Source organism: Capsicum annuum, chromosome 1, assembly GCF_002878395.1.
Source record: "Capsicum annuum cultivar UCD-10X-F1 chromosome 1, UCD10Xv1.1, whole genome shotgun sequence".
In the NCBI taxonomy this organism is placed as follows: Eukaryota; Viridiplantae; Streptophyta; class Magnoliopsida; order Solanales; family Solanaceae; genus Capsicum; species Capsicum annuum.
In genome coordinates, this window is record NC_061111.1 from 157,011,419 (window position 1) to 157,029,117 (window position 17,699).

Here is a 17,699-nt window from a genome sequence, read left to right on the forward strand (position 1 = left end):
ATTATATGATCACATGACTTGTTTAAACTCCTTTAATTGCATAAAATTCAATTATTTATTTTTTGTTAATTAATTATTCTCTTTTTTTACAATATGCTATTAAGGGCAATAAACCAATACAATATATTATTGACAAGGTTTCCTGTCTATGATTTACAACGGACACAATCGATGATCTTCAATTCAATTTTATTTAATTAATTAATAATTTACAATATACTAATGTCTGTTTACTATTTCACCAATCCACATAGTGGAATCCATCGATTACGTAGACATTCACTCATAGATATTGAACTCAATCAATCCTAAACCGCATCGACTTTGCAATTAATTTTGTATAAATCAACATAATCATTGATATACCAGATTCTTTATCCATTAGCATATATGAATTCGTATATATATATGATAGACCATAAATTTTGACGTCCAACAACTGTTTCATTCATCTTCTAACAGGGCAAATTGCAAAATTTCAAAATTTCAAACAACAACAAAATTATAAAATTCAAGTATAGACAATATATAGAAAATAAAAAACACTTCATTTCATTAGCTCATTGTAACATCGTTTAACACAATATGTACATCAAAATACGAGCAAAAAGGGCAAAAGAAATAAGCTTTCATCTAGCAAAATTCCTAACCATGAAAGCTTCTTTGCAATGAACATAGAACTACAACTACAACAGAAATTAAATTCTTAACTAAGGGGATGATGATCAGCTCGTCGGGCTCTATGTTCATCATTTCCACGATCGCCCATAAAAAATGAGCGATACGCGGAAGTTCACGGTGGAGGTGCTCCCTGTCCTAACCCAGACCGTAGACAAGATGGGTATGGTGGCGGAATTGTCGGAGATTTCGGGATGACATTTATCCTTAATAATGGCCTAGAGCCATCGGCAACGACATTCAACATATATAAGGACACATGCCGATCATTCTTTATGAATGTGGGATGCATTTTCCCCCGCTCATTCATTAGTTAGCTAATCACAACATTCTTTGGCTTGCAATCTAATTCTTTTCTCTCAATTACGCTTCGAATCATGTCGTTGTACGAACCATTGCGACGCAGCGGGATGAGCACCGTCTCCTTACTAGATGATTTCCAATTCCAATATTTGGGACCCTCCTCCCACACACTCATATAATCCCCACCCGTGATAATTACTTCAGCTACTGTCATTATAGACCATACTAATCAATAATAGATTAAGGTATCGGTTTATGACTGGTCGATGACTACTGGTATGAAAACCTCCGTACAAAAATGTGAATGGACTGATTTTGAATATAATCGATGCCGTCCTAGCTTTGAGATGGACAAATGTATGTGTAGGGCTTCTAAACTACTGAAATATATCTAATGACGAGGTATTGAGCGAATTTGAAAAGCTTTTCAAGCTAGTAAAAATGGTGAAAAAATATTTTTTGTATTTTTTTTCAAAGAGGATGGAACAACAATGGAGACAATGATCAAGAATGGAGATTTTCAGTTGTGATGAACAATTTTTTGTTGGAAAAGTGGCGGAAATAAAAAATTATTGGTGAAAAAGGGAACTTCTATTGGTGGCTTCTTGGATAATTTTTTAAATTAAAATAGAGAAATATGAAAAAATGGTGGAAATATAAAAAAGAATGGAAAATATTAAATATTAAATGGATGAAGTGGGAGACTAAAGTGTAAAGTTCAAAACTTGTGTATTAGATTTGTAGGAAAGAAGTGATGATGTCATTTTAGTATCTAAACACCTAATTTTTTAAAACTTGTGTCTAAGTTTCAAAATAAATTTTGAAAGTGTCTATTTTGCCAACTCTTCTACCTTTCTATTACCTAATCTTCTACTATTGTTGGTAATTTGTTTGGTCAACTATGGAAATTGATGGATGACCACTTAAGAATTTTATTAACCGTATCTTTGCAACTCTAATTTATTTAAATTGCAAATGAAGTCCTCATTAAGAGATTTTGCGTTTAAATACTGTTAATTTTTTTCTTACAAGTGCGTTAGACTTGACATAAAATTAAAAAAAAAGAAGAAGATATTTTCTAAAAAGATGACTTTTCTGAAAATTATTATTAAATGAAGGATCATTTGATGAATTGACTATGTCTTTTCCCCACAATATGCTGATTGCTGAATAGGAAATAAAATCAACAAAAATGGCGGCAAGGAACCCTTTTCATTGTGAAAGAAGGGCAAAAAAAATAAAAATCTAACAACATTTCCACCCAAAAGAGAAAAGCCATAAAAGAAAAAGGCTAGGATGACAAAATCATTTTTCGTTTCTGATGAAACCATAAAGAGCTACTCTTGCTTCTTTCAGTTTAGGAAGCTTCATTGTATGAGGGCCAAATTAATCAATGTTTGATTTGAATTCAGATGCGGACTTTCTATTTTTTCAAAATAAAATTTATATATTTAAAAATTATATGAAAAAAATGCTCCATATAAGCCATGATAAACAATTCAAAATATTTTTTTTAAAAAAAGTATTTGAAAATTATTATTGAAAAAAATGTTTTTTAATTATCCAAATAGTAACCTAGACAAATAAATTTTGTATTAACTACTCGAGCTATATTTAAGTGCAATTTTCAGCAACTTAATAGGAACGGGCCATCACCCAACAACCACCTTAATTAAGATTCTCACTTTCATAGTTAAATCACTTATTCGTTGGACTAAAATGGAGATTTGTGCAGCTTCAATTCTTTTGCTTACCAAGGGTTCCCTTAATCATCACTCATTATTACAAGTACCACTTAGGGTTTTTTCTTTATTATATAAAAATACTGGATGAAAGCAGAAATAATCACCAAATAGAGCATATTGAAGAGACTATACATGCGCCACCAAAGGATGTGGTGTAGTGAATGTGACTGCTCCTCCCTTAATTAGAGGTTTTGGGTTCGAACGCTGGTATGAAATTTTTTTTGGTAAGGAGCGCTATCTTCGAATGGGGTCCTACTCAGTGCAAATTTAAATTAGTTGAACTCTAATGCAAATATCAAACACCGAGTGAGAAATAAAAGAAAAAAAGATAGATTATATATACACCAGCAAACATCCTAATAATTTGTTGCCAATATTGTACTATAAAGTATTATTAGTATCTTTATTTAAAAGTGCTTGTGAAGGAATCTCTTTTTCTCTTTCCATTCATGTTTTTAGCCAATCAAAGGTATCAAAACCAACGCATTCGTATTAATGCATCAAATACTTTATTTGGACGAATGCAAGAGCTTCTATCAATAAAATGACGTCAAGAAAAAGCACACTATAAATAGTTCACACCAGTAACGCATTTAAATACCATAATGGAATAGTGCAACAAGTACGTACATTGTAGTTAATCAAATGACTTAAAAAATACAACATTAATTGAGATTATGCTTGGTGAGTTGATGCTTCCCATTAAATATAGTAATATATCATAACTTTAATCAATCAATAAGGAATAATCTTTGAGGCTAAAAGACATACTATTAGGGTGCTAAATGAGCGGGTTGAGAAATTAAAAATATTAAAAATTATTATGATATTGTACATGATCTAGTGTTTTAGTGAATTTACGAGTTGCCTATGAGTGAAGCAAATAGCTTAACGTGCTCTAACGGAAGCAGTAAAACCAATAAGTAATGAACACAATAGTTTTACGTAGATTATACTCGGCTCACGAAAGGTGTAAAAATCTACGACTTATATCTCTACCGGATTTAACCTCAACTTTACTAAATACTATGAGTCTCTCAACAAAAGATTACAAACTTTCTAACCTTAAGAATTATAAACTCTAATTCTTAATATTCAACAATCTCTCCAAACTGTTGAATCCTACTCGGACCTACAATTTAGATTAAAAAATTCTTGCAATCCTAGTAACTAGCTCTAATTTATAAAACACACAGACCTCCCAAAGTTTGTGTTTTCCAAGTATTGAGTTATCCCAATTGAAGATCAAACACCCATACCAGTTTATAACAAACTGGCTCTAAGAAAGTATGAAAAAATACAACTCGAGTTAACACTAATTAGAACTATAGACTTAAGAACTGTAAAACATAATCCTATGAAATAGATTTTTCAATCTGGTTATTCGTACTGATAGCACTTAGATAGCTAGACAGAACTATGTGAAAATATTGTCCTTGCTTGCTTTCTCGTAGTCTATCTTTTTCTCTCTCAGAATAAGTGCATACATATCGTTTTAAAAGTCCTTTAATATTTATAACAATATTGATCTTCACAACCAAGCAAACTTCTAATTTCATCCACAATGACTCTCATGCTTCTTGAACTTTCTTCGTTCTTGGACTCTCTTGGTCTATCCATATGTATGTATACTCAGATTCGTGTTTTCTGTATTTTTAGATCTTTTTTTATTTGAGACTCCTTCAATTTAAAGAATCCTAATGTAAGTTGAACTCTGCGTGATGTCTACTTTCTGATTCATGCTTTATGCAGAATTTGAGATTTTTTTAAGACTCCTTCATTCATTTTAAAGAATCCTAATGCAATTTGGATTCTGCACCGAACATACTAATTAAGAAAAAACTCACTTAGATATTTCAGATTTTAATATATCTCGCCCATACCTCATGTGTATGATTTGAAGTCTTCCGGAGCACAAGCACCATTACCATTTCTTTGGATGATACATATGACAGTATCCTTATATCATATTTTAATATATATCAGTCCTTCCACAAGTTCTAATTAAAGAAACTGGAATCGACCATTATACCATTCACTAAAATTTAACAACTTTTACCTAAGACGTCAACTTACTGACCTTTTCCATTCAAATAATATATTACTCAAGTTAAACTTAAGATGTATACTATATACAATTTAAGCTCGATTCGAAGCCAATCAAGTGCATATATCAAACATAAGTATTTGCTTTAGGTGATTCGAAAGAAAGAGAGAAACCTCCACTAACTTCTCCATCTCATGCATGAATATATATGGCATAATGAGAAGCAATAGCAATAGTGAAAGTTCAAAATTAACACAAAAATTAAAGCATGCACCGCACTTATTTTGTTTCCTTCCTTCTTCATGTATTGATCAACAACTATTCCTTCTTCCTTTACACTTTATTCATACTTATTTCCCATCTTTTTTGCTGTTGGAATTGCAAAACAAATGATTTTGTCTGGCACCCTAAAAATTTGTGGACTATAACTCCTGTTGCAATTTGTAGGGTGATAAAAGGAGCCAAGTGTCAAATAAAGTTGAAAGATACATCAATGATCCTCCCATCTCCACCCAGGGCCGTATCCCGGTGGCGTCATCGGATTCACGTGAACCCATGATCTCCTCGCTAGATCATATATAGAGGTGGACCTAAGTTCAGACATGTGGTGTTCTGACATTCATTAAACCCGACGCAGAATAGGTATAATTATATAAGAAGTGTATAAAAATTGATATAAAATTAAAAAAAAACATCCATGAAGTTAAAGAAAATAGTTGGGTGCTTTGATTTTCAGGCGGAACTTTAAAACTTTGAAATTTAATATATGTGTTTGAACGTCCCAAGCACTTACGATGCTTAAAACCTGGGTCCGCCTCTAATCATATATATAAATAGTATTATATTTTTTGTAAAATATTTAAATATAGATATATGAACTTTCGTTCGAAACATTTTCATAATAGTGCACCTATCCTTTCTAAATTTCCGATACACCTCTGTCTCCACAGTTGACTTTGGTACTATTTGAATGGTGAGTGGGTTGGCCTCCTCCACGATTGATCCAATACATAAATCAATTATTGTTCTTTTAGGAGCCGTTTGGTTGAGTGTATTAGAATAATGTTGAATGAAGTGTATTAGTTCCTCTCCTTTTAGGTGAGTTACTTCGTTCCTCAACAAAGTGTTCACTTCTTTTTCGCCAGGTTTCATTCGATTTGTTGTGGATTGGATGCATTATAAATGTAAGTATTAATAATGCTGGTATTAGTTATGCAGTCATTATTTCTTACACAGTATTTGATTTGATATATTAAAAATAATATATATTTATATAATTTTTATAAAAAATATTTGTTTATCAAAATATCCTTTTTTTTAGACCCTCTCTTCCAAGTATAGAAGTAGCAGCACCAGAAATGGAAAACCTAAAGAATGCTCGCAGTGCTTTTGGGATGATGATCGGGGGAGTTATTCATTAACCATAAAGCACAAGATCTTTTAACTGATGCTGCATCATGCCATCTTTCTAGATTAATGGATAACTCGTTGCTACTACAGGATGATGAGTGATTTTCATGGCCATCTTCCTAAATCGACAAATACTGAAAAGGACTCTGCAATATTTGATTGTTGAAAAACAATGTTTTTAATCGATGGCAGTGTTGGAATATTTAACTGGAGGCAGCAGCACTACAAATCTGAGCCAAAAAGTCCAAAAAGGAGGGGTAAATTGGTCATTTAACAAGTTAATGCATGTGTTCATCAAAAGCTGTGTATTACTAATACATAAAAAATGGTGCGTATTACTAATACACACCTCAATACACGATAGAGTGTATAACTAATGCTGCATTAGTTATACATTGCCTAAAAAATGTATCAAACAAGGTTCTAGTAATACACATTAAACTAATACATATATTAGTTTTCCAAACGACTCCTTAAAGTATCGTCAAATCAAACAATTCTACGTACTAATTATCCAACATTGTAAAGCTATTTGTTTCACTCGAAAATTAAAAAGGACTATCTACTTTTCAAAATTCAATTTGTCCGCATTCTTTTCTTGACCATATTACATTTCATTTACTCCGACACACTAACCATGCGTACCTTTGCCTAGGATTTTACTTTGCCTTTGCCTAATTACTAAGGTGAAGAATGCGGCTCGGATGACTCAATATAGACCCGTTGGATTTTGTAATACTAATCTTATAAAATTATCACCAAGATTTTAGTAAATATAATAAAATTGTGAGTCCTATGCAAGTTTAACCAGTTTTCAACAGCATAAACATGTCTAGGATAATGCAATTATTATCCACGAGATACTCAACCACTTTAAAATATATGCGGGGTAAGTCATCCACATGTTATTAAGATTAAACCTGTAAAAGGTTGTGGACATATTGGAAATTGGAGTGGTCTTTTGTCAACACCACCCTACACTACTATAATCTACCAACACACATCATTAAAGCTTATAAAGTCATGTATCTCCAATAGCCAGATTCAATGGCACAAAAACGACATTCATCGGCTCAACCAGAGGAATTACACAAGGAGATCACTCTATCGCTTTACATGTTTATACTCAGTATGGAAATGCTAACACACTCTATTAATACTGTTGTTGATTATAAGAAATGGGATCCTATTAAAATCATGTTTATACTCAATATGGAAATGCTATCACACACTATTAATAGTATTGTTGATTATAAGAAATGGGCTCCTATTAAAATCATGTTTATACTCGATATGGAAATGCTATCACACTATTAATACTATTGTTGATTATAAGAAATGGGCTCCTATTTAAATCATGGGCAGATGTTAAGACATGAAGGATAAAAAAGATAAGTAAGGTTAATTCAGTCAATTCACAACTTCAAAATTAACCAACTAATGACAGTTAGTTAACTAACCAACAAGATTAGAATGCCTATATATATACTTGTACCATCACACTCGTAACTAATGATTCAAGAAAAAAATACAATATGCATTCTGTTTACTTACTGCCTTCTTCTTTTTCTACTTTCTCTGCAACTCTAATGTTCCATTGATTCTCTAGTAAGTTTACTATTAAGTTCAATTACCTACATGGTATCAGAGCCTCGATCCGATTCAAAGTAGATCGAAGGCCAATTGACTGAAAAGCTTCCGCAAAATTATCTCAAGAAAGTTTCAAAGATTTGTGTTAATGGAAACTGTAAATGAACATGCAAATGCAGATGGGCTTAGAGGGCTTAACAATGGTGGCCAAGTACAAGGTTCATCATCCAACAATGGAGGATTTCCTGCGAATACCAATTCCACACCGCCAATAAATTCCTGTCAAGGTATTGATTGCAATCATCCATTGTTCTTGGATCCTACTGATATAAGCGGTGTGAATTTGGTTTCCTTTCAATTATTGGGAATTGAAAATTATGCACTATGGAGTAAATCTATACGATTAGCTTCGTTGGGTAGAAATAAAATTGGCCTAATTGATGGTTCATGTACGAAAGAGACAGTTTCTGAAGAGTTATGGGGCCAATGGGAGGGTGAGTGCTATAGTTCTCTCTTGGTTGCTGAGTTCTATTTCTAAAAGTATTCTTGGTGGTCTAGCTTTTTCCTCTAGTGCTTTCAATGTTTGGACTGATCTTAAAGAAAAGTTTGATCAATTAGATGGATCAAGAACCTTTAGCCTGCATAAAAAAATAGTGACCTTACAATAAGAAATAAACTCTGTATCTGTGTATTACACAAAGCTCAAAACCTTGTGGGATGAATTTAAAGCCATGGTACCTTCTCCTGGTAGTAACTGTGAAGTTTCAAGAGGTTTTGTTTCTCATTTGAATAGACAGAAGTTATACCAGTTTCTCATGGGATTAAATGAGTCCTTTAAGCAGGCAAGAAGTCAAATATTGTTAATGAATTCAATTCCTACTGTGAATCAAGCTTATGCTATGATAATTAGTGATGAGTGTTAAAAATCTGTTACTTCAAGCTATACTAATAGTCTTGGAATGAATTCTGCGGTATCAAGTAATGTGGACTCTTTTGGCATGTATTTAAGAACTGGTGGAAACAAGGGGAATTAGAGTTTTAACTCTGGTCATACTGGAGGTTATGCAGGACATAGTTCTTAGCTTGGGACAAATACCACGTTCAAAATTTTTTTTAATGTAATATGTGATTTCTGCAAGTGTAAGGGACATACCAAGGATCAGTGCTACAAGTTGGTGGGATATCCACCTGAGTTCAAGTCAAAGAAAAAAGTTTATGTTAGTGGTAATTCTGGTGCTGCATATAATGTGATAAACAGTTAAACTATTTCACGAAATGATAGCTTTGTGCACTTACCACATATGTTTAACTATGGGCTAAACGCTAATGTTCCCATGTCTCCAAAAGAAAAACATCACATGACTGCAGGTGTTACAAATGAGGTGGATGAGTATGCTAAACAGCTCCAAGGATGTACATTTACCAAAGACCAATATGAACAGATTCTACAGATACTGAACCAAAGTAACAATAGTGGCATGCCTAAAGGTGCTAATCATGCCAGTGCAGCTAATACTGCTGGTAAGGCTTTCTTAGTTTCTAAAAATAGTGAGCTTTGGATCATTGACACAGGTGCAACAAACCATATGGTTTCAAATATTGACATGATTACTACAGATTCTTTAAGCAAAATCAATAGTTCAAAACAAGCGTGTCAGCCTAATGGAGATATTGCACAGGTTACTTATATAGGATCTTGTTGTATTTCACCAAGGAGTATCATTACTAATGTGTTGCATCTTCCGAAATTTAAATATAACTTGATGTCTGTGAGCAAGGTAGAAAGAGAGTTGGAATGTTCAGTTATATTTTCCCCATACTTTTGTGTTCTCCAAGAACTGTACAGTGAAAACGTACAGGAGATTGGTAAGGAAGATGGAGGATTATATCTACTCTTGAATAAGCTTACATCAAATTAATTACAAGAAGATGAAGTTGCAAAACAAGTAGGGTTCACAACAGACATGCTATATAAGAATCTGAAGTATAATAGTGGCACAAGAGGCTTGGATATGTGTCATCTAGAGTCTTAAATAAGTTGTTTTCTTTGGATAGTCGGGCTGTTAATAGATCAGTGAATAAATTATAGTCTATCCTTCTGCAAAACAGACAAGAGTTGTATTTCCTATCAGTATTATCAAGAGTTTAGATAGTTTTGACTTGATTCATGTTGATGTTTGGGCCCCTTATGAAGTAGCTACATTTGATGGTAATAAGTAGTTTCTTACAGTTGTTGCTGACTTCACAAGAATGACGTGGTTATTTCTATTAAAGAGTAAAGCAGATGTGTGTGTTTCTCTTCAGCATTTTTAATACTTTGTCAAGACACAGTTTGGGAAAACAGTTAAGTCTGTAATGACAGACAATGGGACTAAATTTATTAATTCTGCACGTGACAAACTTTTTAAAGATATGGGGATAATTCATCAAAGAACTTGTCCTTATACCTCTCAGCAAAATGGAGTTGCTGAAAGGAAGCACAAACATGTGCCAGAGGTCATTAAAGCCTTGAGGTTTTAAGGTCATATTTCTGTAAGGTTTTGGGGTCAGGTGGTGCTTACTACATTATATTTTATCAATAGAAAACCTAGTAAGGTTATCAATGGTCTTTCACCTTATTAGAAGTTATAAGGAAAGACTCCATCTATAATACATTTAAGAGTGTTAGGATGTTTGTGTTTTGCAAAGGTACTGCAAGAGTCTGATAAATTGGCACCAAGATTTAAAGCTTTTGTACACATGGGATACTCAGAGGTTTAGAAAGACTATGTACTATATGATTTATCTTCAAAAACCTTTTTGTTTCCCTTCTCAAGTATACATACTGAACAGTCTAGAGCACCCTTTCTAAATGCTATGGATAATACAAAAATTATGTGTGAAATTGCTCACCATCTTCCACATGTTCATCCTATTCATTTTCATGATGCAATAGATTCATCTCTTACTTATCATAACATGCAATTTCCTGATGAAGATATGACTAACAATCTTCAGGATAAGGCATTGGTACCAGTTCCTGAACCTCATGATATAGTTGAAGCTGAGCCTAATACTGCAACTTATATTTTTCCTACCGTCAAAAGGTCTACTATAGAGTCCCATCCACCTATTCCTACTGGCTATCACCTCTTAGTAATATCTTCGGAAGTAAAAAGGATGTTGGAGTTGAGTTTTAGTGCGAATGAGAAAATAGATAGCAAAGCAAAGTTCTTTTTTTTATATAGGAACATGCGGAAAGAAAGATTAGTGCGCTTATATTAAAAGCACATCTTCTAAGTTCTAACTCTTAGTTTCCCCTAGCGATGACTTCGTCGCTCGGCTTTGACTTGTGTTGGTAGAAATGATAATTAATTACTATTTATTTATATACCATGCCTAATAAGAATTAATGCGTAAGTCTAACCACTAGGAGTGAACGGAATGACTGCATGAAAGAAAAGATCAACAAAAAGGATTTTCGATTTTCCCTTTAATCCTAAGTCTAGCATTAATCATTCAAAAGAAATATATAGTTGAATCATCACTATTTAGTGTGAATATAAGGATGCATCCTGTTGGGCTGACACTATCCAAATTATACTCGTAATATGGTTCGCACACAACAATAATTAAAGAAAGAAAAAAGAAAGTTCTTTGTGTGCGCACAAGCTACCAAACATAGGAGTAGTAATTAATTTCTAGGTACAAAAGTGATGCAAGTCAAGAGGAGGAGTGGAATAATTAGTAGAGAGTATTTTGGTGGCAACAATTGAATTGGCAAACTCAGTGTAGTGAACTCCATCCCAGCTGACATATGAAGAGCCTTCCTCGCACAGAGTACACCCACTTTGGCGACACGTTATGTTGGCATTATAGTTATAAGGTGGACCACCATAACCACAACACACCATCAACGAATTTTGAATACCTATTACCGCATGAGGATTCAAAAATATTAATCATTAAATGTTAGAGTGCAAGCATAGTGTAAATATATGCTTTTTAATAAATAAAAATATTATCCTACAGTCTATATGTATAGACTATAGTTCAGAAAGAGCTGCCCAAGTACTACACCAATCAATGCATGGTGTGTATGGACGGGTTGAGCTACATTTGAATTAATTAAAATGGATTGAATCTATTAATGGATTGAGTTATAACCCGCTCAAAATGAATATGATTCAACTCGTCCAACTCAAAATCATTTTTTTATTTGTTTGCCATTTTTAATTTGTTTACTTACCTAATCAAATATACAAGTGTTTTTTCTTTATTTTTCATAACTAAATCAAGCAAATGAAACTAATTTTTTCCTTTTAACGAAAAATGACATTCACGGGCCATTTTTAAAATAAATGGCCATCATTTGATGAAGTTGCCAAATTATGGTTAGCCGTAGCCATTTAATGGCCATTCGGTTATTTTGGCCCTCCCCTTCTTTCTTGGGCCATTTCGGCTTACTTTTTAAAAGTTTTTGTTTTCTAATTTCACTTCATCCATCTAAAAATAAATGATCCATATTTGGGCTATTGGACATGGAGTGGTCCGCCGGCCTAAATTAATTTAAAAAATGGTCAGTCGGAACTAATCAGCAATTTTTTTTGTCAAAACCAATAGCGAGTCAGTGACAATTTTTTTGGCCAACTAGGCCTCTTTTTAATAGAAAAAATACTCTCAATTTGATGGAAGGGGAGCCTTGGAGTAACTGGTAAAGTTACCTCCATGTGATCAGGAGGTTACAGGTTCAAACCTTGGAAACAGCCTCTGGCAGAAATGCAAGGTAAGATTGTGTACAATACACTCTTGTGGTGGGGCCCTTCCCTAGACACCGCACATAGCAATAATTTTAGTGCACCAGACTGTCCTTTTTTTTTACTCTCAATTTGATAAGTTCTCTTTTAAAAGTTGGGCTACATAACTCAAATTAGCCCATTTGCAGGGGGTGCGGATAATTAATAGTTCAAATAGATTCACTAGATGGATTTTTCTTAAATTTTGTTTCAATATCTTTTAATAATTTACTTTTTTCATAAGATATATTCATTAATTATTTTATCCTCTAGTAATTGCAGAGTTACAAATTTCTGTATAATAATTTATCCTATTTGTACTGTAATGTATATCTAATTCTAGATTTTCAATGTTATTTATTATCTTGTGTTGTTCTTCTCGTAGTGAGTTTTTTAAATTATATAAACTATTACATGTACTTTTTTCTAAATTTTCTAAGGTTTTTTCTATCCATATTAATTTTTCTTTTAGGTTTTCCATTATTTTTTTAATTCGGTTTCTATAATTAATTTCATTATTTAGATTTTCTTGATTTTCTCTAGTTTTTCTAATATATTCTAACATCTCTTAATCTGAATAATATCCTTCTGGGTAAATTTCTTCGTATAACTGTTCTAGCCAATTTATAGTTTCAATTTCGTAGTCTATTACTTTATCTAATATTATTTTCTTAATATCTGTAATTTCTATGTTTTTAAGTATATATAAGATTAAAACTTTAAGATAATCTAAATGATCTATCTTTTAAAATTGGTTTTATTATAATATTTTGTAGTTGTTTGTTTTAGCCTTAGTAGTTTTTGCATATTTTTATTAAGAAATTCTATGTATTTTATATCTTTATTTTCCATGTATCTATATTTATTTTTATCTGTTTTTCTAGTAACTGTATGTTTCTTATATCTTTTTCTAAAAATTCTATGTAACTTATCATCGTAAGTATTTGTAAGAGTAGTTAGGTAGATATGGTATATAATTTACTCTAGTCATGTAATATTTACCAAAAGTTTTTTCTAATATGATTTTTCTTATATCTGCTACTTTTATATCTCTAAGTGCATACAAAATAAGTATTTTAAATTTATCTACCATCTCATCAGATAAATAATCATTCATTTTCATAAAATTGCTTTTTTCAAAATATTCCCTTCAATCATGTACATAACAAAATATGGTCATCTTAGCTTACTATATACTAGATTATTCTTAAATAATATGTTCTTCGGTCACTATTAACATGGTAATCCGGATAAATTTTCCCTTAAACAGCGCCTCTACTCTGGTTACTCCCCGCCACGGCTTCTTGCCTCATTGGTTTCACCTTTAGGATGGCATAGTCCTTAGGGATTTTTCTCCGTTTCCGCTTTGTTAATAAACTTCTTAACATATTATTCTTCGAATAATTCTACTATAAAGTAACTAATATGAATTTATTTTATCATATCATGATTGTTGGGAATTATGAATTTAGCTATTCATAATCATAAATAGATATACCTGTTCGGGTAGTTTTGATATTTCTGAAGTTTGTTCCTCCATAGCTTTTTCCATTGAAATATGTCTTATTTAATTAACTGAGTAAAATATTTGTTGTGGAGTGGAGAGAATCTTTGCTTCAACGCATGAAGGCTTGCTTTTGCAATGTCTTCTGCCTTCTTTATTTATAGAACGAAAGGTAATCTTTACAATCAAACTAACTTTACACACGTTTTTTAAAACTAAAAACTAAAGAACTAAAAAGTCAACAAAAAGGGGCTATAGGCCTAACCTACTCTAGAAAGCTAAGAAAAGTTTTAAAATTTACATCTTTACGTAAAAGTCTTATTTGTACAATAATTCAATCAATAGTTAAAATTTTGAGGTTTTACTTACACATTAGCAAATGGAATTAAAAGAGTAAGATCTATCCTTACGTACTTTATCCTATCTATTTAACTATGAGCGAGCTATTTTTCATCGGTTAAATTTGCCACACAACTAATACATAGAAAATTGAAATGAATAAACAAACGAAACTCACCATAAGTGCTAGAATTAGCTATGAGGTCATACTTGATGGCATACATATCCACGTACACAATGGTTGCGTCCTTCATTTGGAGCCTCAGTTGTTTACAAAGATCGCGCAGCTGATTGTTAAATGCTTCCGCTGCTTCGTTCATTGACTTAACACATCCATAATCATCAAGATCGTTCAAATTACTTGCATTTCTTGTGGCAACCTTCTGTGGTAAACAGCCCAAGGGTCCTGTGTTGTGAATCCAAAAATTCTTCCCTCCATGTTTGTATATTCCCTGCATCCATCCAACATCTCATTTGTGTGTATGGTGGGAAAGAAATAAAGGGGAAAGCGTCAAATCCACCTCAATACTATTTGAAGCGAGAGATTTTGTCATTCGTTAGACTCTTGTTCTCATATTAACACCATTTTAGTAAAAAATGATCTTATTTTTGCCCTTGATCCCTAATTAAGAGATTCGATCTTAATGTAATTTTGAATATAACAATAGTAAAATGTAAATTAGATATATGTTCACCTATTTCATGTTGTAGCTCTACCAATGACATGGAAAAATGTGACGATTTTCTAACGATGAACCAAGAGTGTAGCCGAGAGAGAAATTGAGCAATTTCCGATGCTACCCGGACAATTGCTGGACCTTTGTCCAAAAGAAAAATTTAAAAGCTCACCAGGATTGCATCTTGGATTTCAGATATGAAAGAAGGGATCTTTTCAATAACTTGAGCTTGAGAAAGGTAAGTGAATGCACCAGCAAGATCATTCTGTCCTATGTCTATCATGTATAGTGCATTCTTCAAATCGTCTTTCTCAACCAAGTCTTCCAAACCTTGTCAAATTAGAAATCAAATAGTTATACATTAATATCAGTCAAACGTATCATAGGAATAAAAAGACGGAGAAACATAGAGATAATAACTATTAGTTGAGTGATCATATGAGAAATCAACTCCATACAACTATACTAGTGATAAATATTACCTGTGGATTGTAACTGAAGAAACCTTACAAATTGAAGAACTTGAGTGCTGAGACTAAATAAAACATTTTTGGGGAGTGTACTTGCACCTCCTATTGCAAAATTTGCCCCGTTCTTAAAATTAGGTCGTATAGATTCCAGATATGGAGTCAAATAATTCATGTTGAGATTTTCACCTGTTAGCATGTTAGTGACGGAGTCAGAAATTTGACTAAGGAAATATAAGAAAGGATATGAAAATGTCAAACTTATGAACCTATATCAAGAAGATTCAACCGTTAATATAAGAAAAATTACATAAACTAGCAACACTTTTTTCGAAATTATAACTTATAGCAAAAGTAGCAATATTTTACCCATTTCATAGTAGTAGAAAAATATGTATTTTTCAGTTGTGCATATGTATTTATGAGTAATACATATATATTTGTATATGTATTTATATAACAACATTTTACTTAAATACAAATACAATTTGCTATTTTTCGTAATAACGAAACTGTTGCTATAAAAATTATAATTAAACAGAGTTGCTATTTCTGAAATTTTCCCTATATTATATGCAAACTTTACTTTTAAATAGTCCGTGATTGATGATAGTTCGTAAATATTTATAAATGTGAAAATTGGTTATTGAGTTGTAGACTTTTATCAGTTTGGTGTGGATCTAATATTATGATGTATAATGTATGTTCAGTTCGAGTAGGCCCATAAATGGAGAGTCCATCATAGTTTCATTAGTTACAGCTTCAACATGTAATTTCTCTCAATTTATATCATATTATTTGACTAATCAAAATTTTTAGAATGAAAGGAAGAAACTTAAAAGTTATGATTGAAAATAAGTTATAAATATTTATACTGCTACAAATTATTTTATTAAAGATAAAACGAAAACAATTAAACATTAAATTTTACTAAGATATATAAAAATGTGTCAATTTTTTGAATTTATTAAAAAAAAAAATATCACGTAAATTGGGATAATATAAAATAACATATAGTATAGTGTGTGGCTGTGTCAGTTGTCTTATTAAGGCAGGTAGCAGTCATATCATGAAAGGATAATAGAGTATATCCTTCATCAATCCATCATATCGTCACCAAATGTAGGTAAGTGTCATTTTTGGACTAACAAAAGAATATATCATATAAATATATGGGAGAGGGGGACATTGTCTTATTAACGCCAACATATCATGAAAGGTTGATAAAGAGGAAGACTTGATTAGTCCTTAAATTGGTAACCAAAACGTATGTTAAATTCTAAACTAATTGGGTAATTATTTATTCCCTTAACAATTTCTAAGTGAATTTTTTTCACCTTAATTGCTGACGTGACATTTTTTTTAAAAATCAACGTGTTAATTACTTAAAAAATATAGAAAATAATGGGTCCCACCTTTTAATTTTACAAGTTTTCATTTTATATATATATATATATATATATATATATATATATATATATATATATTAAATTAAAAAAAAATCAAAAATCCACTTCCATCTTCAACTTCTTCATAACCACCCCCAACACCCCCGTTTCTTCATCTTCTTCGTACCCTCCACCCCATTTCTTCATCTTCTTCATATCCTCCACCTCCACCTCACCCCGTTTCCTCATCTTCTTCATTTAGGCTAAATTTTTTTTTTTTTCAAGAACACCATTACTAAGCTTCATTAACCCCTCCCTTCATTATTTTTTTTGCCTTTTATTTAATTTTTTCAAATGACTACATCCAATTTGTGATGATAAATAACTTATGACAATTTATCACTTCCTCGTCTTGTGCTTATTGGAGCATTTGAGAAGTTTTGAAATAATGAAGTTAATGGTGAAAAAAATTAAAGGAGGAATCATTTTCATGGCAGATCGGAACAAAGGAACGAATATTAGTATTATTACTGCTAAATCGTTTGGTAGATCTGAAATTATTGTGGATGAGTTTAGATTTTGTTCTACTTGCAATTGTTGATTTCTAAATGTTGATGGAGGAGCCATGACTTAATCTACATGAACAAGTTACTTATTAATATTTTGTTAAATTCGAATCAAGTTATTGGTGTTAATGGTGAAAAAGAAATTAAAGGAGGAGGAGAAATGGGGGCTGGGGACTGTTAAAGAATCGAAGGAGGAGGAACGGGTGAAAA

At 32.1% G+C, this 17,699-nt stretch overlaps 1 protein-coding gene across 2 annotated transcripts in view; it reads right to left on the reverse strand.

The window, feature by feature from the left end:
• Positions 1–2,564: 2,564 nt before the first annotated feature.
• Positions 2,565–17,699, reverse strand: part of LOC107856626 (GDSL esterase/lipase LIP-4) — a 26,401-nt gene continuing 11,266 nt past the window's right edge. Inside the window, exons 2-5 of one of the 2 annotated variants that reach the window (XM_047398323.1) lie at positions 15,551–15,724; positions 15,241–15,398; positions 14,570–14,843; positions 2,565–5,385 (exon numbers count right to left, since the gene is read on the reverse strand). In XM_047398323.1, coding sequence (XP_047254279.1) covers positions 5,264–5,385; positions 14,570–14,843; positions 15,241–15,398; positions 15,551–15,724 — 728 coding nt within the window. In that variant the 3' untranslated portion in view covers positions 2,565–5,263. Of the gene's footprint in view, positions 5,386–9,143; positions 11,684–14,569; positions 14,844–15,240; positions 15,399–15,550; positions 15,725–17,699 lie in introns of those variants that run through there. The other variant, XM_016701624.2, reaches the window with a different exon arrangement.